Source organism: Odontesthes bonariensis, chromosome 3 (genome assembly GCF_027942865.1).
Source record: "Odontesthes bonariensis isolate fOdoBon6 chromosome 3, fOdoBon6.hap1, whole genome shotgun sequence".
In the NCBI taxonomy this organism is placed as follows: Eukaryota; Metazoa; Chordata; class Actinopteri; order Atheriniformes; family Atherinopsidae; genus Odontesthes; species Odontesthes bonariensis.
Genome location: NC_134508.1, coordinates 44,529,299 through 44,545,721, shown reverse-complemented (window position 1 = coordinate 44,545,721; position 16,423 = coordinate 44,529,299). Strand labels below are relative to the sequence as shown.

The 16,423-nt window shown below is 46.2% G+C and overlaps 1 protein-coding gene across 5 annotated transcripts; it reads left to right on the top strand.

Annotated features, from left to right (window-relative positions):
- The first annotated feature begins 3,109 nt into the window (after window positions 1–3,109).
- Window positions 3,110–16,279, top strand: atxn7l2a (ataxin 7-like 2a). Of its 5 annotated transcripts, none has more exons than XM_075461892.1 (10): window positions 3,110–3,239; window positions 4,183–4,251; window positions 5,390–5,726; window positions 6,184–6,434; window positions 6,946–7,028; window positions 7,813–8,024; window positions 11,334–11,514; window positions 12,023–12,144; window positions 14,885–15,809; window positions 16,059–16,279. In XM_075461892.1, exons 1-10 carry the CDS (start codon window positions 3,110–3,112, stop codon window positions 16,074–16,076), a joined length of 2,328 nt encoding a protein of 775 aa, XP_075318007.1. In that variant the 3' UTR covers window positions 16,077–16,279. The 5 variants fall into 5 exon arrangements, with proteins under 5 accessions (XP_075318007.1, XP_075318005.1, XP_075318006.1 ...); XM_075461890.1 differs by having other exon boundaries at window positions 11,304–11,514; XM_075461891.1 differs by having other exon boundaries at window positions 6,184–6,458.
- The last annotated feature ends 144 nt before the right edge of the window (window positions 16,280–16,423 follow it).

Sequence of the window (16,423 nt, the reverse complement as noted above, 5' to 3'; positions counted from 1 at the left end):
AACTGACGGTATCATAGCGTGGTGGAAGGAGAACTTTGAGGATCTCCTTAATCCAGCCAGCATGTCCTCCATTGAAGAGGCAGAGTTGCCCATCACCTTGGTGGAGGTAGCCGAGATAGTTAAAAAGCATACTGGCGGATCGGATGAGATTCACCCCTATGATGAAGGATCTGGACATTGTGGGGCTTTCGTGGCTTACACGCATCTTCAATGTTGGGTGGATGTCTGGGACGACGCCTGTGGAGTGGCAGACCAAGGTGGTGGTTCCCAGTTTTAAGAAAGGGGACTGGAGTGTGTTCCAAGTACAGGGGGCTCTCACTACTCAGCCTCCCTGGGAAAGTCTTCCAGGGTGCTGGACAGGAGACTCCCACTGATTGGCACTGCGCCTTTTCTGATGTGGTGAAGAGGGAGCTGAGCCAGAGGGCAAAGCTTTCAGTTTACTGCTCCCATAGCATCATAACCAAGGAATCATAATCATTAGCAAAAAGGACAAGATGCTCCTAATTTTGGCAACGTTAAGAATGTGAAAGAAATTGGCCCCAGAAACCTTTTTTTTTTTTTTAATATGTGAGAAAAAAAACTCTACCTGGTCAAGAATAACTCCAAAGTCCCTCATGGTAGTATGTAAAGCCAAGGTAAAGGTACCATCCAGAGAAACTACAGAGCTGGACGGTGTCTTCATGAGACGCTATCCACAAACAGCCTCAGTTTTGTGTGAAATTAGAAGCAAATTTCAGAGTGATTCAGCTCTTTATGTCTTCAAGACATGCTTGACCAACTGATTGGTTTCATGGATAAATATTGAGAATCATCAGCATGGAAAAAATTTAAATTTAAAAAAGTTATGCTGTCTGATAATATTCCCAAATGGAAGCATGTGTAAGTTAAAAAACGACTCATTGTGTACATAAATATGACTTAAACCAACCTGAAGTGGTTACTTTAATCCAGATAACATGTTTCAGTGTCTAATGCAGCTCTGAGCTCCAACAGTACAAAATAAGACCACTGTCTGGGACTTTCACAACATATTTTGTGGAACAAAAATTTGATTAAATGACTGATAGCACTGGACCCTTGAGGAAGACCCAGAGATATGTCTTTGTGGTGAATTGTGTGTGGTGCAGCTCTGAATAGCTGTGTGAGGCTTAACCACATAAGGGGATTAGAAAAGAGGAGGGTGTGTTCACATTTGTGGGCTGGTGACTTCTGATCACCATTTTAGAACATGCTCTCCCAGTGAACATAATCCTGGGGCCAGGTGTGACCCCATCGTGCTGCCTCAGGGCAAAAAATAAAGCCACATCAGTTTGATCAGAGTTCTTAGACATGGGATGGGGTACCTACTTTTATTGTTTTATCGTTGTGATAATGCAGTGCCTCACACAGTGAATCTGCTCAATTTGATAGGTTTACAAAGGAACTTGCTTTTCTTAATATTGGATTACATGGATGTTTTTCATTTGTGTAAAAAGGAGTTGTCAGATTTCTCAGATATGTGTGTACTATGAATCAGAACTGTACTGAATACATGTGAGTAAATATACTCCTGATCAAAATCTTAAGACTGTTAGAAATTGCATGAATTTGCATTTTGCACTGTTGGATCTTGGAAAAGGTTCTAAGTAGAGCTTCAACATGCAAAAAGAAGATGTGGGAACAAGAGACCAAAAGTTTTGAGCAGGCAATTTATTGAAAACAACAACTGAACTCAAATAGGCTGTACATCAGCTGATCAAAAGACCACGGCTTAAAAAAAACCCAAAACCTCCTAAAACAGAAATTAAAGTGTCAAAAACGGACTCCGTAATGAGTAGCTCCACCATTATTGTTGATCACTTCAGAAATTGGTTTTGGCATGCTTGATGCAAGTCTTTCCAAAGGCTAGTGGGAATGTTGCTCCAAGTGGTGAAGATCGTTTCAGGGCATCCACTGTTTCTAACTGACGTCCATTTTTGTACACTTCCCTTGCCATCCATTCCCAAATGTTCTCAATTGGACTAAGATCAGGGGAACACGCAGGGTGGTCCAAAAGAGTGATGTTATTCTCCTGGAAAAAAGTCTGGGTCAGACGGGCACTGTGAATTGAAGCGTCATTACCACACAGACGAGGGCCCTCAGTCATGAGGGATGCCCGCTGCAACATGGCCAGCTGCTGTGTGATGCCCCCCCCCCCCCCCCCCCCCCCCGCACAGCCTGGAGCTCCATTGTTCCACTGAAGGAAAAAGCACCCCACATCACGATGGCGCCCCCTCCACTGTGCTGCGGAGAAAACCTCTCAGGTGGCATCTCCTCTTCATGGAAGCCATCAGGAGCATCAAGGTTAAATGTTTTCTCGTCAGAGAATAAAACTTTCCTCCACCTTTGAATGTCCCGTGTTTGGTGCTCCATGCAAAGTCCAAACTGGCAATTTTGTGGCGTTGAAGGAGACGTGGCCTTTGAAGACGTTTCTTGTTTTTGAAGTCCTTCCTTCTCAGATGCCGTCTGATGGTTAGTGGGCTGCAGTCAGCACCAGTAAGGGCCTTAATTTGGGACTAGGATCATGCAAAAGGACTGTCTGCGTCCAACCTCAGCAGCGATGGCACCTTGTGTGAGGCCTTGTTTATGCAGCTCAACAATCCTACCACGTTCAAAGATGGTGAGCTTTTTTTGCCATTGCCATCAAGAGATTTTCACAAAGTGATTACTTGACAGGAAATGACATGGAATCCAAAATTTAGCACAGAGTTTGGCTTTTAAAGGCTGTGGTCTGAAACATTTGATCAGCTGATGTACAGCCTATTTCAGTTCAATTGTTGTTTTCAATAAATTGCCTGCTCACAACTTTTGGTCTCTTGTTCCCTTTTCTTCTTTTTGCATGTTGAAGCTCTACTTAGAACCTTCCTAAGATCCAACGGTGCAAAATGCAAATTCATGCAATTTTTAATGGTCTTAAGATTTGGATCAGGAGTGTATGTCCTATCCCAATCCCTTCCGCTCAGACTGTTTTAACAGACATAATATACGGGGGTTATATGTATATTATGTCTATGGTTTTAGAACGCGCACGCAGGAAGTTCCTATCTTGTCGAGAACGCGAGATATGACGTAAGTTGCTTGCCGCGCAGTGATGATGGCGGTGCGTGAACGCGCAGCAAAAGTAATGGCTGCTCTGGATCGGCGGGTACCGAGTCTTGATGATTTCGTTGGTCAGAGCTGGACTGCCTGGGCCGACTTGGCCTGCGTGACAGCGGCAGACGGTAAGGAAGCATTCTGGCGCAAACACTGTTTGCTACGAAATCATTTTACAAAATCACGGCAGTTAATTTCTGTAGAAACGATGGACAAGGCTAACCATGTTACCCAAACAAAGACCCTGCCGGGTCCTAGTGCTGGGTGGGTAACATGTTGCTTTCCCGCTGCTCCCGAGGCAAACGCTGTCTTCAAGACAGAAATAGTGATATATGTTAAGACATGGTCATTCTAGCGTTTTGTTTTGATGCCGTGACAGTAAAATGGGCTGCCGGCACTTCTGGAACCCGCTTGCTTTGACTGAAAGCAGCTGGGCAGCGGTGGCATCCGAGCGGAAGGAGGTTAGAGAGGGCGGCTGGGCGAGCAACTTCTCACCGTGCAAAGCTAGGCTAGCACGGCAGCCAGCGTTAGCATGTTAATGCTAGCCGAAGGAGGATCAGAGAAGGCACCGGTGACGGAGGAGGAGTCTGCTGCTGCTGCTGCCATGTAAATGCTGGCCCAGCCTTTGATATTAGCCAGCGTTACCCGGTGTTCTTTTAGCATCATCTCAACCTTCTCTGGCAGCCTCGCTTCCACCGCTGTACCCATGTAAACAGGACTATGTTTGCCAGGAGATATGACTTATAAAGCCCTCCTGTGTCGGCCAGTGTGAAGTATGTGCGCTCACTAATTGTCTCACATCTTCCCCAAGTGATACAGGGGCCATAACTCTGAAATAAAGTCTTCATTCACTGCACAGTGAAATAGCAACTAATTTTCAGCTAGCTGTGATAAAAGCACAGAGCAGCAGCCCGGAGTGGAGCAGTTGACCTGCAAGTCAGTGCTTTATATAACCCAGCCGAACGAGCCGATAAAACTGTATGATGTGTGAGATGAGATTATTATTTGTGTTGAAATGGACGTACTGTTTTTAGCAGGGCTCTTGAACATGTGTGTTGTGTGATGTTTCAGGGCCTGATGTGGATGACTGCAACAAGAATGGCAAAAAGGCCGCAGAGGCTATGTCACTCAGTAAAGAGGGTAAGTCACTGACGTCTACACGGCTTAAGTCCTTTGCAGACTAGAGACCAGTAACACCAATGGCTGTTAAAGTGACATCATCAAGTCATTGTCACATGGGGCATTCCCTTGTTAATGTTCCTCACGTTTCATTCAGACCTGCCTGTGACAGCAACAGGGAGACCTGAAAATGTGTGTCAGGATTCTGGACTGACACATGACAGAAAAGTTCTTACAGCAACAGGTACAATTGGAACAATTTCTATCAATACATTCAGACTTGAGGCTAATTTATGGTCGTTGAACCCAGTGTAAGTAAATTACAGGGAAATCCTTAAACTGTCCACCAAAAGGCTTTTTTTTTTTCTTCCTCAGCCTAATAGTTGGTGTGTTTTGTAAATGTTGATGCAACGTGTGCATCACTTAAGGCTTGAAAGACCAAACGCATGTCGCACTACACCTTAAAGGATTATTAGACGGCGTTGTTGTGTAAAGCGCTGACAGTGAGGGCAAACATCTCAAAATGTAAGGGGTTGAACAGTCCTTGTTGTACAGAAAGAGTTTGATAGTACTGCAGTAACCGTGTAGTTGTTATTAACTCCACACCTGACTCTTTGAGCACCACGCGAAACTGCTCGTCTTTAGACTCATTGTTTTCTTATAAGATGTCTTTTGCTAAAGGATTTGGTATCGTGCTCACTGCACCTTGTTAGACCACATGCTGGTGGATGGGAGCTGTTGAATATACTGTCATATAATCAGACAGAGAGCAGAAGCTGCAGCTCAGTTTTCATTTGGTTCGGATGCTGGGGGGGGGGGTAGTTACTTGGTTTGACCTTGTAAATACAGATTAAAGTTCTAACAGTTCTGTTCTTGGTTGACTGTGGCCCTCGTAGATGTGGACATGTTTCTCTTCTGGGTGGAGGACTGCAGTCCATCAGATCAGCGTGTTCACACAGTGGTTTGCTGCACATATGCATCATGAATTAAGTCCACAGATTAGTACCGTTGGTCACACCAGTAGACAGTCGTCCACACGAAGCTCACATGCTTATGTACGAGGTATAGCAGCCCAAAGTGGGAGGAGCCACCACTTTCATCAACGCATCATCACCTCTGCCTGCTCTCTCAAAATGACATGTTTCTGTTCTCCTTGCAGACATGTCCATCTTTGGCCTCTACCCTGGCCATGATGACTTCTACTTGGTGGTGTGCAGCCATTGTGGCCAAGTAGTGAAGCCTCAGGCGTTTGAAAAGCACTGCGAGCGGAGACACGGCCCTCTGGCAAAGCTGTACGGCCGACTGCGCTCTCCCACATCTGCACCTCTGCCCCAGAGACCCCACCATGGCCACTCTCCTTCCCACGGGACCAACACTGCCTCCGCCTCGTCATGGGAGGGTCGAGGGCAGGGCTTTGGGCAGCTACGGGCAGCCCCACCTTCACCCTCCACCCCACCCCAGTACAAACACTCCAAGAATTCCAAGGATGGAGTTCGGTAAGAGCAGTGGCACAAGTCGGGAAGAAAGTTCAAACCTGAGTTTAGGGCTCATCAGATATATTGTTCAGAGTAAAGGTATTGGCTGGATTCAAGTAAAAGGTTTTTAGGGAAATCTGCTTTTCCCTCTGCCCAGAGCTGAGTGGGGCGATCTGTTCCACTCATGTCTGTTTGGAAATGTTGGAAATATTTGGAAAGTAGACGGGCAGGTATTGGAAATGGTCCCCCGACCAGCTCCTTTAAAGCTCCCTCATTAATATGTGATACCTCTTTATTATTTCATTCAAAAACTTATGTTGGTGCACAGGTCACAAAAAAGCTCTCAGCACCGTCATCTCCGTGCACAGAGAGGAGGGTGTGGTTAGACATTTTTCTGTCTGTATTTCAAACCTTGGTCAGTTGGTAGGATATGTCACAAAGCTAACTTTGAACTGGCGATTCTCCTGGTGTCCCACAGACATTCCCCTCTGGAGAAGTCCTCCCACAGCAGCCACTCAGAGTCATCAGTGTTCAAGCAGCCGCCGCCTCTGGAGCCTCAGATCATGTCTCCACCTCCCTCACTCAGAGATCCTCCTTGGCCACATGGAGGCGCTCCCACTGGTAGGCCTTCACCCAGTGACAGGCACCCCACTCAGAGGAAGGATGCTGCTCAGCCCTCTGTGGTGTCGGGCCACCGGATCCCCCGGCCCTACAACAAAGTGGCCTCCAGTGAGTTCACAAGGACAGACTGGGGTAATGCTGACTGTTAGGTAGAGGAGTGGATGGCCTGATTATCTAATATGTATTCATTAACTTGTTTTTATCTCCTTCATTAGGAAGTTGTAATCGCATAAAACGTCATCATATTATAAGATAAAGAAAGAATATGTGTAGCCGTCGGAAATAAATGTACATTGTGGACACGATAACTATGAAATACCATCTGAAAAGGATCATTTGGGTATTGGATACATTTTTTCAGGGCTTATCAGATGCCGAAACCTGAATTTAATACATCCACAAGTCTCAGAACTTGATATGATGACAATCTCTTGCACCCTTTTCAACATTAGTATTCATGTGTAAAGCTGAATGTACTTGGTGATACAGTTGGTAGAAAACACTGGTGAATATAGACTTATTTGTATTTTTTCCCCTGCCTGATAAAGGAAGGTGTTTGTTGACCTTAATTCTTGTGCTGTTTGTGATGTCATGGCTGAGATTGTGTCTGTATCCTCAGAGAGGGAGTGTGACTTGGACAAACACTGCGGCGTCCTCGACCCCGACAGGAAGAAGGTCTGCACTCGCCTGTTGACATGTAATGTAAGTAGCTCCGCCTCCTCTGACCCCAAAGGCTTTTTCTTAACAGTGTATGGTGGGATCATGTGTCCCCTGTGTCTTTGACTTCATTAAAATACATCAGAGCAGAAACACAACAGCTAATAAGTTTAGGTATTATTTTTGGTAATAATCCTTTCTCAGAAAGTTGACAGCAAAAGCTTTTTAACTGCATCAAATGTAGATTCTGTGTCCTTGTGTCAGATCCACGAGTGACTAAGTTTTCTTTTGCTTGTTAAAGGTTTTTTTTCAAGCACTTGAAAGTTTGAATTACTCTTTTCTTTTGAAGCTATTTCCCATTAATTGCATTGGCGAGGCCCACAGTGCAGCACTGAAGGAAACTAAACTGCCATTAAAGGGGCAAAGTTGGGAATAATGAAATCAGAGCAAAGGTTTTCAGGTGACTGAAAGGGCAACCCCAGCTTTTTGCTGCTGATCAGCTCCATCTGATACTGAGCCCTGCACATGGGTTAAGACACAGGAAGAGTCCTGGTATAGTGGTTGGTGGGAGGCCAGGTGGCCTGTGTCACAGACACCCGTAGACTGAAAGATGCCACGGGCTCATGATGCTATTCATCCAGCGATAGAAACGGTAATTGTGTATTGAAAAGTTTGTTTATGGGATGTTGTATCTGACAGAGCTGTGAGTGTGAGGACAGCATGTCACCTGAAGTGCCACTCAGTCATTCCGTAAAGCTGAAGCTGGGATGGATCTGAATGTGAACACAACTGAAAGCAGCTTCATCTGGATCTTTCTGCTCCTCCTCAGATCCACTCCATCCACCAGCGGAGGAAGGTGGCGGGCCGCAGCAAAAACTTTGACCAGCTGGTGGCAGAACTGAAGACGAAGGTTCGAGACAAAGGGGTCCAGGCCTTGGAGGGAGGCTCCTCTACTGGAGGCTCCACCAGCCCTGAGGCCCCCAGGGAGCAGGCTGGGGTTCCACACTGCAGGAGACCTCTGGCCAGCCTGCCTGCCTTCAGGTTGGCAAGATTACTAATGATGCATACAAGAGTGGCCATTATTGTAAATATTCATGTTCACATGGATTTGACGAGCACTTTTACAGTTTAACTTGCTGCTCAGCTATTGTACCCAGTTGGTGGATAGTGTTAAGATTCTGGGAGTGTTGGAGCCGTGCTGGCTGACAACACGTTGAACTGCTCAGACCAGTGATACTCACTATTTTTTTCACAAGAGCCACATTGGCAGCAAAATCAAAGGAAGAGCCACTTTTACAACAACATACTAAGTCGCCTTTTGCAAATATGCATTTCTACATATAAAACATCCCACAAAAAAGAAACAACACAGCCAATACATTTTCAATTAAGACCACATTCACCTTAATACTGGGATGAGCAGAAGCTGGCGTGCATGTCCTCGACTTTCTTCATGTTGTATTTGTAGTTTGTTGTTGTAATCATAGTGAGACATTTAAGATGGGCATGGTTTTTGTGCTGGTTTTTGCCCTTTTTTTAATTAAAAACTGATCCATTGTGCCTGCATCTCATGCTGGCTAAAAGAGCCAGCGTGCACTGCGGTCAAGTGTGATGGTGGGTTAAGCGGGCTGCGTTGCCAGGTTTAACAGAGCCCCCTTTAGGAAACACCATTAAGCCTTAATTAATACTTAATAAAAATATTTAATACTGTGCAGTTTTCGCTGTATGTTATTTGAAAAAATGTATTGTTATTGTTACCATATTGTTATAAGCTACTATGCGAGTGCGAGCCGCCAATTAGAGCTTGAGGAGCCGCATGTGGCTCGCGAGCCGCGCAATGAGTATCTCTGCTCTTACTGAGCACCAAAGCATGACTGACCTGCTGCCCTGTAGAGGCCTCGGCTGCTGTAAGTTTCTGTATTTAATGCTGACTTTTTCCACTGTGGGTTCATGACCCATGTGATAATTACAAGTTGGTCATTTCGGGGGGGGGCATTTCCAAAGGTATTTGACCAATATTCTGAGAATGCTGAACATGGCTTGAATATACTCTCAGTGAATCGGGGTTGCTGTGGATTGTGGTTGTTATGTTACGGAATGAATATTATTCAGTGATTAATAACGTGTTTGATGCCGCGCAGGGACATTAAGAGGCGTGACATGCTTTTCTGAATGGCTTCAGACAAACGTTTCCCACTTGCATCACTGGTGGTCCCCACTGAAAACAGGAGCAGCACAAAAAGGAGCACTGCTTGGATCAACTTTAATGAAACGCTTTCATATTATTCTACTCTCCACTGCATCCCTGATTTGGAAATGATTTTGGCAAAACAATAAGAAAATGCGTTCCTTGTAGTTTACAAGAAAGAACCCATTCATTTAAATGCCAAAATAGATCAAAATAAATAAATGGCTTGAGTTGAACCCCCTCCTTTGAAATATAACAACGGTTTAGTTGTATATTTCTGTTGCTCAAACTGTCTGCTCATTCCCGAAACATTTCTCCGTAAAGATTTTAAGATGGGATAAATATGGCAGGAAGCTGTTTGGTTGACCCGTCAGTCGCTTCCAAAGAGCTGCACACATACTGTTGTTTCTGAGAGTCGGAGTCACGTCAACTCAAACAATCTGAACAGTTTGACTCCAAATGAATGAGTGGCAGCCTTTTCTTTCCACTGGCTGTAATAACGTTTATGGTCCTTTCAGTTTCTTCTGTCTCCAGCCTCCACAGATGTTCAGACACAGCAACAGCTGTATGTGAAACGCACACTCACACACACACACACTGCTGTTAACTCCCGGGTCTCTCTCTCACACACACACACACAGACACACACACACACACTTAATGTTTCATAAGAGTGGTGTGAGGATGATTTTTTAAAAAGCCTTGGGTGATATTTCAGAGCTTCCCTAGTGTGCTGCTACATGATGGAGAATCTGACATTTGAAGCCCTTTGAACAATAAGAACACCGCTAGTCAGGGGTCCAGCGATTTGACGCATACGTGGTTCCAAGCACCCAGCAGTGCTAGAACCCTATTGTTTTTGTTCTGTTGTTTATTTTCATTATTATTCTGTATATAAAACTCATGGGGCAGCCGGAATCATAAGGCTGGAAATATAGCCATTTATCAGACTGGGTCCATAAATGGCTATATTTATCTAAAGCACAAATAATTCTACACGTTGGCCACAGGGCGGCGCTGTTCTGAAAGCCACAGTCTTTCCCCCTCTGCATCGTAAACCGTATCACACACATTGATAAAAGCATCCCACGTTCTTTGGAAGCTGATCAGATTGAGCTCCCCTGTGATTCGCTGGCTGGGACTGTGTTTCGCTACAGAACAAAGTCATGAAGCTTCTGTTTGTCAACTCCTCCTCAGGTTCAGACTCAGTATGCTTTAAGTACTGACCTAACCAAAAAAATTTACCAGAGTGGAATTTAGACGTACCGCATTATGTGCAAATAATGTACCTGCAGCGTTCGGCTTGCTAACTATCAAATTGGAAAATGGTGCTTTAAATTTAACATCTAAGTTGAAAACTCTCCAGGAGGAAATGCATCTAATTTGCTAAAAGTCCAAAACTAGGGGATGCTGTAAATGTGAGTAGTTTATCTTAGCTGGCTGGACAGATGTGTACCAGAGTGGATTTGAGTTCTGAGGCTATGTCGAAACTTTTGGGATGATTGGACAGGTGAGCGCGGCCAATGAACAAAAATGGATTTTGCACTCTGCAAACTTGGCAAAAGTCATTGAAAATCAGCTGTTTGTTGTAGCTGAACTTTTCATGTTCCCTGACTCATACTTTTGCTAAAGTTTTTGAAAATTGCCATGTCTTTCACTGCAAATCAGAGTCCTTATCTGGGGATTCCTGATTAAACCTTCCACTTCCTCTTTTGATTGGTGGGTGTGTTGGCTTACAGCAATAATTCATATTTTCAGATGTTAAACATTGTCTGGTTCTGATATTCGGCTGAGAGAACATGGGAAGCACTGGGTGTGATATTAGATTTCTTTCAGATTTCTCATCATATCATTTATATGGATATTTAAAATATTTTTAGTAATACAAATACATATTTTATTTAGTGACCTATTGAACTGGGGCCCATCAAACGTCTTCTCAGCAGGCTATAACACCATCCCAGTCATGGGAGTTTTCCATGCAACGGTATAAATATTGTGAAACTGGTCCTGATGCATTTGAAGATGAATATCTATTGAGTTTAGTACCTGATCTTTTTCTTTCTTTTTTTGAGCCAGTCAATGTGCTGTAGAAGTTCTGACCTGCTTGTCCTCTGGATGTTCACTTACAGCTTAAAAGAATTAGCTGACTTTGTTTCCAGTCGATCGACGGCTCCGTCGGAATGCGCCCCAGAGGAGGAGAAGCAACGTCAGGATGAGGCCCGTCTCCGAGCCCCCTCGCCTCTGGTCCACGGACACATCTCCAGTGATGAAAGTGAGGCAGAAGGAGCAGAGGAGCTCTCAGATATCTCCTCTTCTGCTGCACATCCCCGACCAGCAGCGGTGAGCCACGTTAGCTGTGCATTAGCTGTGCTTTAGCTGTGCTTTAGCTGTGCTTTAGCTGTGCTTTAGCTGTGCATTAGCTGTGCATTAGCTGTGCATTAGCTGTGCATTAGCTGTGCTTTAGCTGTGCTTTAGCTGTGCTTTAGCTGTGCTTTAGCTGTGCTTTAGCTGTGCATTAGCTGTGCATTAGCTGTGCATTAGCTGTGCATTAAAGAGAACCAGCGTATTCCTGTCAAACTCCTTCTGTTTCTGACACATGATATGAAATTCTGTTTAAGCCTGACGATTGTAAATGCTGTTGCAAAACTTGTGCTTTTATTTTTTTAAAGCAGTATTAATATTTAGCAAGTCTGAAAATGGAGAAGAAAAAATCTGAATCTATAGATATACACATGTATACATGTGTGTGTGTGCAGAGATTTTCTGCAGAACACAAAGCTGCAGCATGAGTCACATGATGTTCACTGATGGATGTGTGTCTGTTTTCTAACAAATCATTTCTCTGTAGATGTGCTCATTCGGCAGCCACTCGCTGGGTCACGGCATCTACACATTTGACAGGAGACTTCACCACCTGAGGTGGGCCCTCAGCAGCATGTTGGAGCAGCACATCAGCGCCCACCTTTGGAAGTAAGACCACATGTCCTGCTTTGCTGTCATGTCAAATCTAAGAGTCTTTTGTTATTCCTTTATTGTGGCAAACCAAAATGAACACTGCATGTCAAAGAGCTTTAGTGTTACTGACAGGGTTGTCAAGAGCAACAAAACGAAACTACATCTCGTATCTCATCAGATCTTCATTTGACAGAGCTGTCTTCACCTCTTCCAGCTGACAGTGAACACACAAGTTGATATCGAGCATTAAACAGCTGCTGTTACAGCATAGAAGCAAAGCTAACATTGTTCATGCTGTCAAACTGCAACCACTCACTCCCAACATGCATCAGGAGGGAGTGGGTGTGGCTTTACTTAGTTCCACTGCAAACATCATGGACCTTCTCACCAGTGTTCAACCACATTAGCCGCTTTCGGACAGAGCCGTTCTAAGAACGCAGTTATCAGAACTGTCCTACTCGAATTTCGTTCTGATAACTGCGCTTCCCCAGCGGAACTGTTTCAGTTTGCATTCGCACATGAGTCGGGACTGATGCGCCGCACGCAGCCGTCTGCATCAGCGACGTGTTACTTTAGCGCCACATTCAACAACAAAACAAAACCCGGTAAAAGTAAGGAGAGAAGAAAAAACACCACAAAGAAGCTAACATGGAGAGCGGGGAGGCCACCGTGTTCATGGTCTGCATGATGGTGATATTAATCATGGACGATCACATCAGGCGTCTAAAGGGCGGATTATAGTTCTGCGTCTATCGTCTTGACGTGTTGCTTTGCTCTGGTCGCGAACCACTTTTCATGTTATGGTTCTGCAACCTCGGTCTGGAATTTCTCGGGACGCACAGCAGTTTCCCCTCGCGAGAATTTCGGTGGGCGGTGACGAGAACTATGGCGGCGGCGGCGGAAGTGTTTATCTTTCCAAAAAAAAAAAAAAAGTGTATGCAAGATATGGATCTGGAGTTGCTCGACATCGAAGAAGAACAGCTTCTTTTATTGGAGTTGGCGAAAATGCAAAGGAGGAAGCCACACAGACAACCGGAAAGGCACACCGAGGACCAATCACAGCCGCTTTTGTCTGCGCACTTCCGTTGGTGGTCTGCGTGCGTCTGTCGCGTAGTCAGGATTTTTCTGAGGTGCACGACAACGCGCGCAGAGCCTCTGCGTGGGGGAGTGGTCAAGATTTTGACGCTCGCAGAGGCTCTGCGTCCGAGCGTCAGAGGCTTTGCGCCTGAAGCATAAATCAGCCTTAACATGGAGGCTGGAAGAGCTCACAGAGAGAGTCAGGAGACGAAGGATGGAGCGCAGGCCGTACTTCTTGGTTTCATGAAGGAAGGAGAGCAGAGCGCCGCAGACAAAGGAGACCACGTGTAAGTTTAACTTATTAAACACGCCAAGGTTGTGTCCGTGTCGTATGAGGAAACATTTCAGCCTGACAACATGACAAGGGGCGGAGCTACCAGCCACCAAACACCTCCGTCAGATGTGTTCCTATAGAACCAAGAACAGACCCAGCTGAGGAGAAGGAGCTGAAATGGTTATAGGAACTGAGGGAGATGGTCCCGAGTTCCTGTATGTCCGAATGCGGGAGAAAACGGCCCCGCGGATTAAAAGGTTATTAGAACTGCCAAAGGTTCCTACAGTCCGAAAGCGGCTATTGTGTTCCCTTTCCAGAGCAGAGCACATGCTTTCTTCACCGCCATGTTGTTTATTTTCATTGCTTCTTGTGTTGCCCAATCATGTATATCAGCTCCAAGGCAGCTGGTGACATTTCCAAAGGTAGTTGGCATTACGGTAGCCGTCCACTATTCCGGCACGTCAACTTAACTCGCCAGATTGGATGCCTAGTCTCGCCGTGTTGCTACTGCAGTGGGCGTGTACAGAGGGGCTTGTATACGAAGTTGTAGATAGAACATACGGGCTCCGGGGGAAAGTAAATAACTTGTGATTTTAACCAACCGAAGTTTCTCCCTCTAAAAATTTGAGTTTTGGAGGGAAATGAATGTGTATAAATCGTCAGCAATGGAACATTATTTCGTATTTCACCATGGCTGTGGATCTGTGAGCGAGGAGAGCTGCTGTGCTGCTGCTGCTGCTGCTGCGACACAGGAGATCACATGATCTACTTTCATTGGATAACGCACTCCGTCTGCCGAGCCCAACTTTTTGACGTGCCGCGGGTCCGCCGCTCGCCGTGCCGGAATCCCAGCATGCTTTGCGAGCACGGCGACAACGATCGGCCGGATTTCATTGAAAATGAATTGAATGCGTTGGATACGGCTTGACGTGCCGGAATAGTGGACGCCTACCGTGAATCTCAGCGCAGTATGGGATCCCAGCCAGTCGGTGGTACTGGTGTTCTCGCAGATTTAATTTCAGATAAGTGCATCAGATCCATGCTGTTCAGTGGGTGTCCAAAAAAGTTCAACAAAGAAATGTTGGATACAAGAGCAGCTGTTTTAAAACAACCAGCCTCTATCTGCAGCAGCAGTTAGTTTGATCACTGAGGAACGCAGAACCTTCCTTCCACATTAGAAATGAGTCGGCACTATTTCACCTGTTTGACTCGCAGACAGTCCCAGGTCTTAACCACAGGAACATGGTAGGAGTTGACATTTACTCCAGATAGCATTTAACATAGAAGAGTAAAAAGAGGCCATAAATTGGACTCTTGATGCTCTCATTTGGTAATATTTCAATGGTTTAGTCTTCAAAAGTGCATCTGATATCTATTGATGGAGCTTCTTTTTCCTCCAACCAGAAAAATACCTCAAGCCCCAGACCTCCAGTCTGCAACTCCTTCAGCCAAGGCCATCATGTCGTCGCCTCCGCCCTCCATGGCCTCAGCATCCTCCTCTTCGTTACATTCGAAGGTCCACACAGGAAGTCATATCAGCTTTTCCCTGAAAAATGCATCGTCCTCGTCCAGTCGTGGTCCAGGGAGACCAACCGCAGCCCTACAGGGGGAGAACTCTGGGGGCAGTAGCTTTGCTGGTGGTCACCTGGTGGGAAAGGCAGCTGTGGTGCGTCACGTGGGTCCGGGGAGACCTAAGAATCCAGTGGGGCGCCCCAGCAAGCAAATGCTGAAGCTGCGAGAAGAGGCCGCCGCCGCCGCTGCCCTGCGGAAGCGAAAAGTCCCGTCCCAGGAAGGAGAACACTCGGGTCCCGACAGGAACTGCATCATTCTCCAGGACCGGGGCCGCCCACCCTCCACTGCCTCCTCCTCCTCCAAAGCCCCGCCTCCTTCGCTTGTCCCACACGGACAGACCAATGGCACTCTTTCCCCCAGCAGCAAACCCCGGGCCCAACCCTCCCTCTTAGAGTCTCACTCACCTGCCGCTAAGGCCGTCTGGACTTACAGACGGACACACCCTCCTCTGGTCCACTCCTCATCCCCAGACCCCTCCTCTGCCACAAACTCTCACAGCCGGGCCAGTGTGGGGGACTCAGGACTGCATGGGCAGGGTGGGGGGAGGGACTTTGAGCAGCAGGGACTGAAGAAGCGCAAGGGGGGAGGCATGGAGGAGCACTCCCCCTCATCCAAACCCTCAGCACAGCGCCTGCCTTCCTCATCCTGCTCCAGCTCTGCCCCCTCGTCCTCTCCACGCTCCAACTTCTACACCTGGAAGGACAGTAAGGGTGGGGGGCTTGCTGGGGGCGTGGAGAAGAAACTGGGCACACAAAAGGTAGGTTTGGAGAAGGCAAAAAAAATCACTGAGTGAAGGAATTTAAAAAGAAAGTCATTTGACAGTGAATGTGCAGGGTGGGTCTCCTTCTCCCAAACTGGAGGTCTCATCCCATCCCTGGATGCTTTGCTGCTCCACCTCGCTGATATGTTCTTCAGAAATGTTCAAGCTTTGAGATTAAAGATGAAATGTGTAGAAGTCTTTCCCAGCCACCCCACTCTGCCTGAACCACTTTTCTCTGTTCCACAGCCAAAACTGCACCATTGAGTGTGCCTGCCTTACAAGCCACTATGAGGGAGCCAGCTCTACTCAGTCCCCGACTGAGGCTACAGGACTCAAGTGTGTGTGTGTGTGTGTGTGTGTGTGTGTGTGTGCACATCTGTCTGCCTTTTGTCTGTTGAGCATAGTCTCAAATATGAATGTGTCAGGTTGTGTGTGTGTGTGTGTGTGTGTGTGGATGTGTGAGGGAGAACTGGGAGGGTGGGTGAAAATCAGAGTATGGATTTAGAAATACCTCAAGACCATCTGGTTATGCTGCTAAACTGAATATGTTGGTTTATAGAAATGGATTAAAAATGTCCTTTTCACTTTGCTTGTGTGACTGTTTTCTGAAG

What these genes read in the sequence shown, in the direction of transcription:
- atxn7l2a (XM_075461889.1), top strand. Translation starts at nt 3,110, where the DNA reads ATGATGGCGGTGCGTGAACGCGCAGCAAAAGTAATGGCTGCTCTGGAT. An exon ending in CTGCGTGACAGCGGCAGACG is followed by an intron (nt 3,240 to 4,182) that starts GTAAGGAAGCAT and finishes GTGATGTTTCAG; the next exon opens with GGCCTGATGTGGATGACTGC. An exon ending in AATTCCAAGGATGGAGTTCG is followed by an intron (nt 5,727 to 6,183) that starts GTAAGAGCAGTG and finishes GGTGTCCCACAG; the next exon opens with ACATTCCCCTCTGGAGAAGT.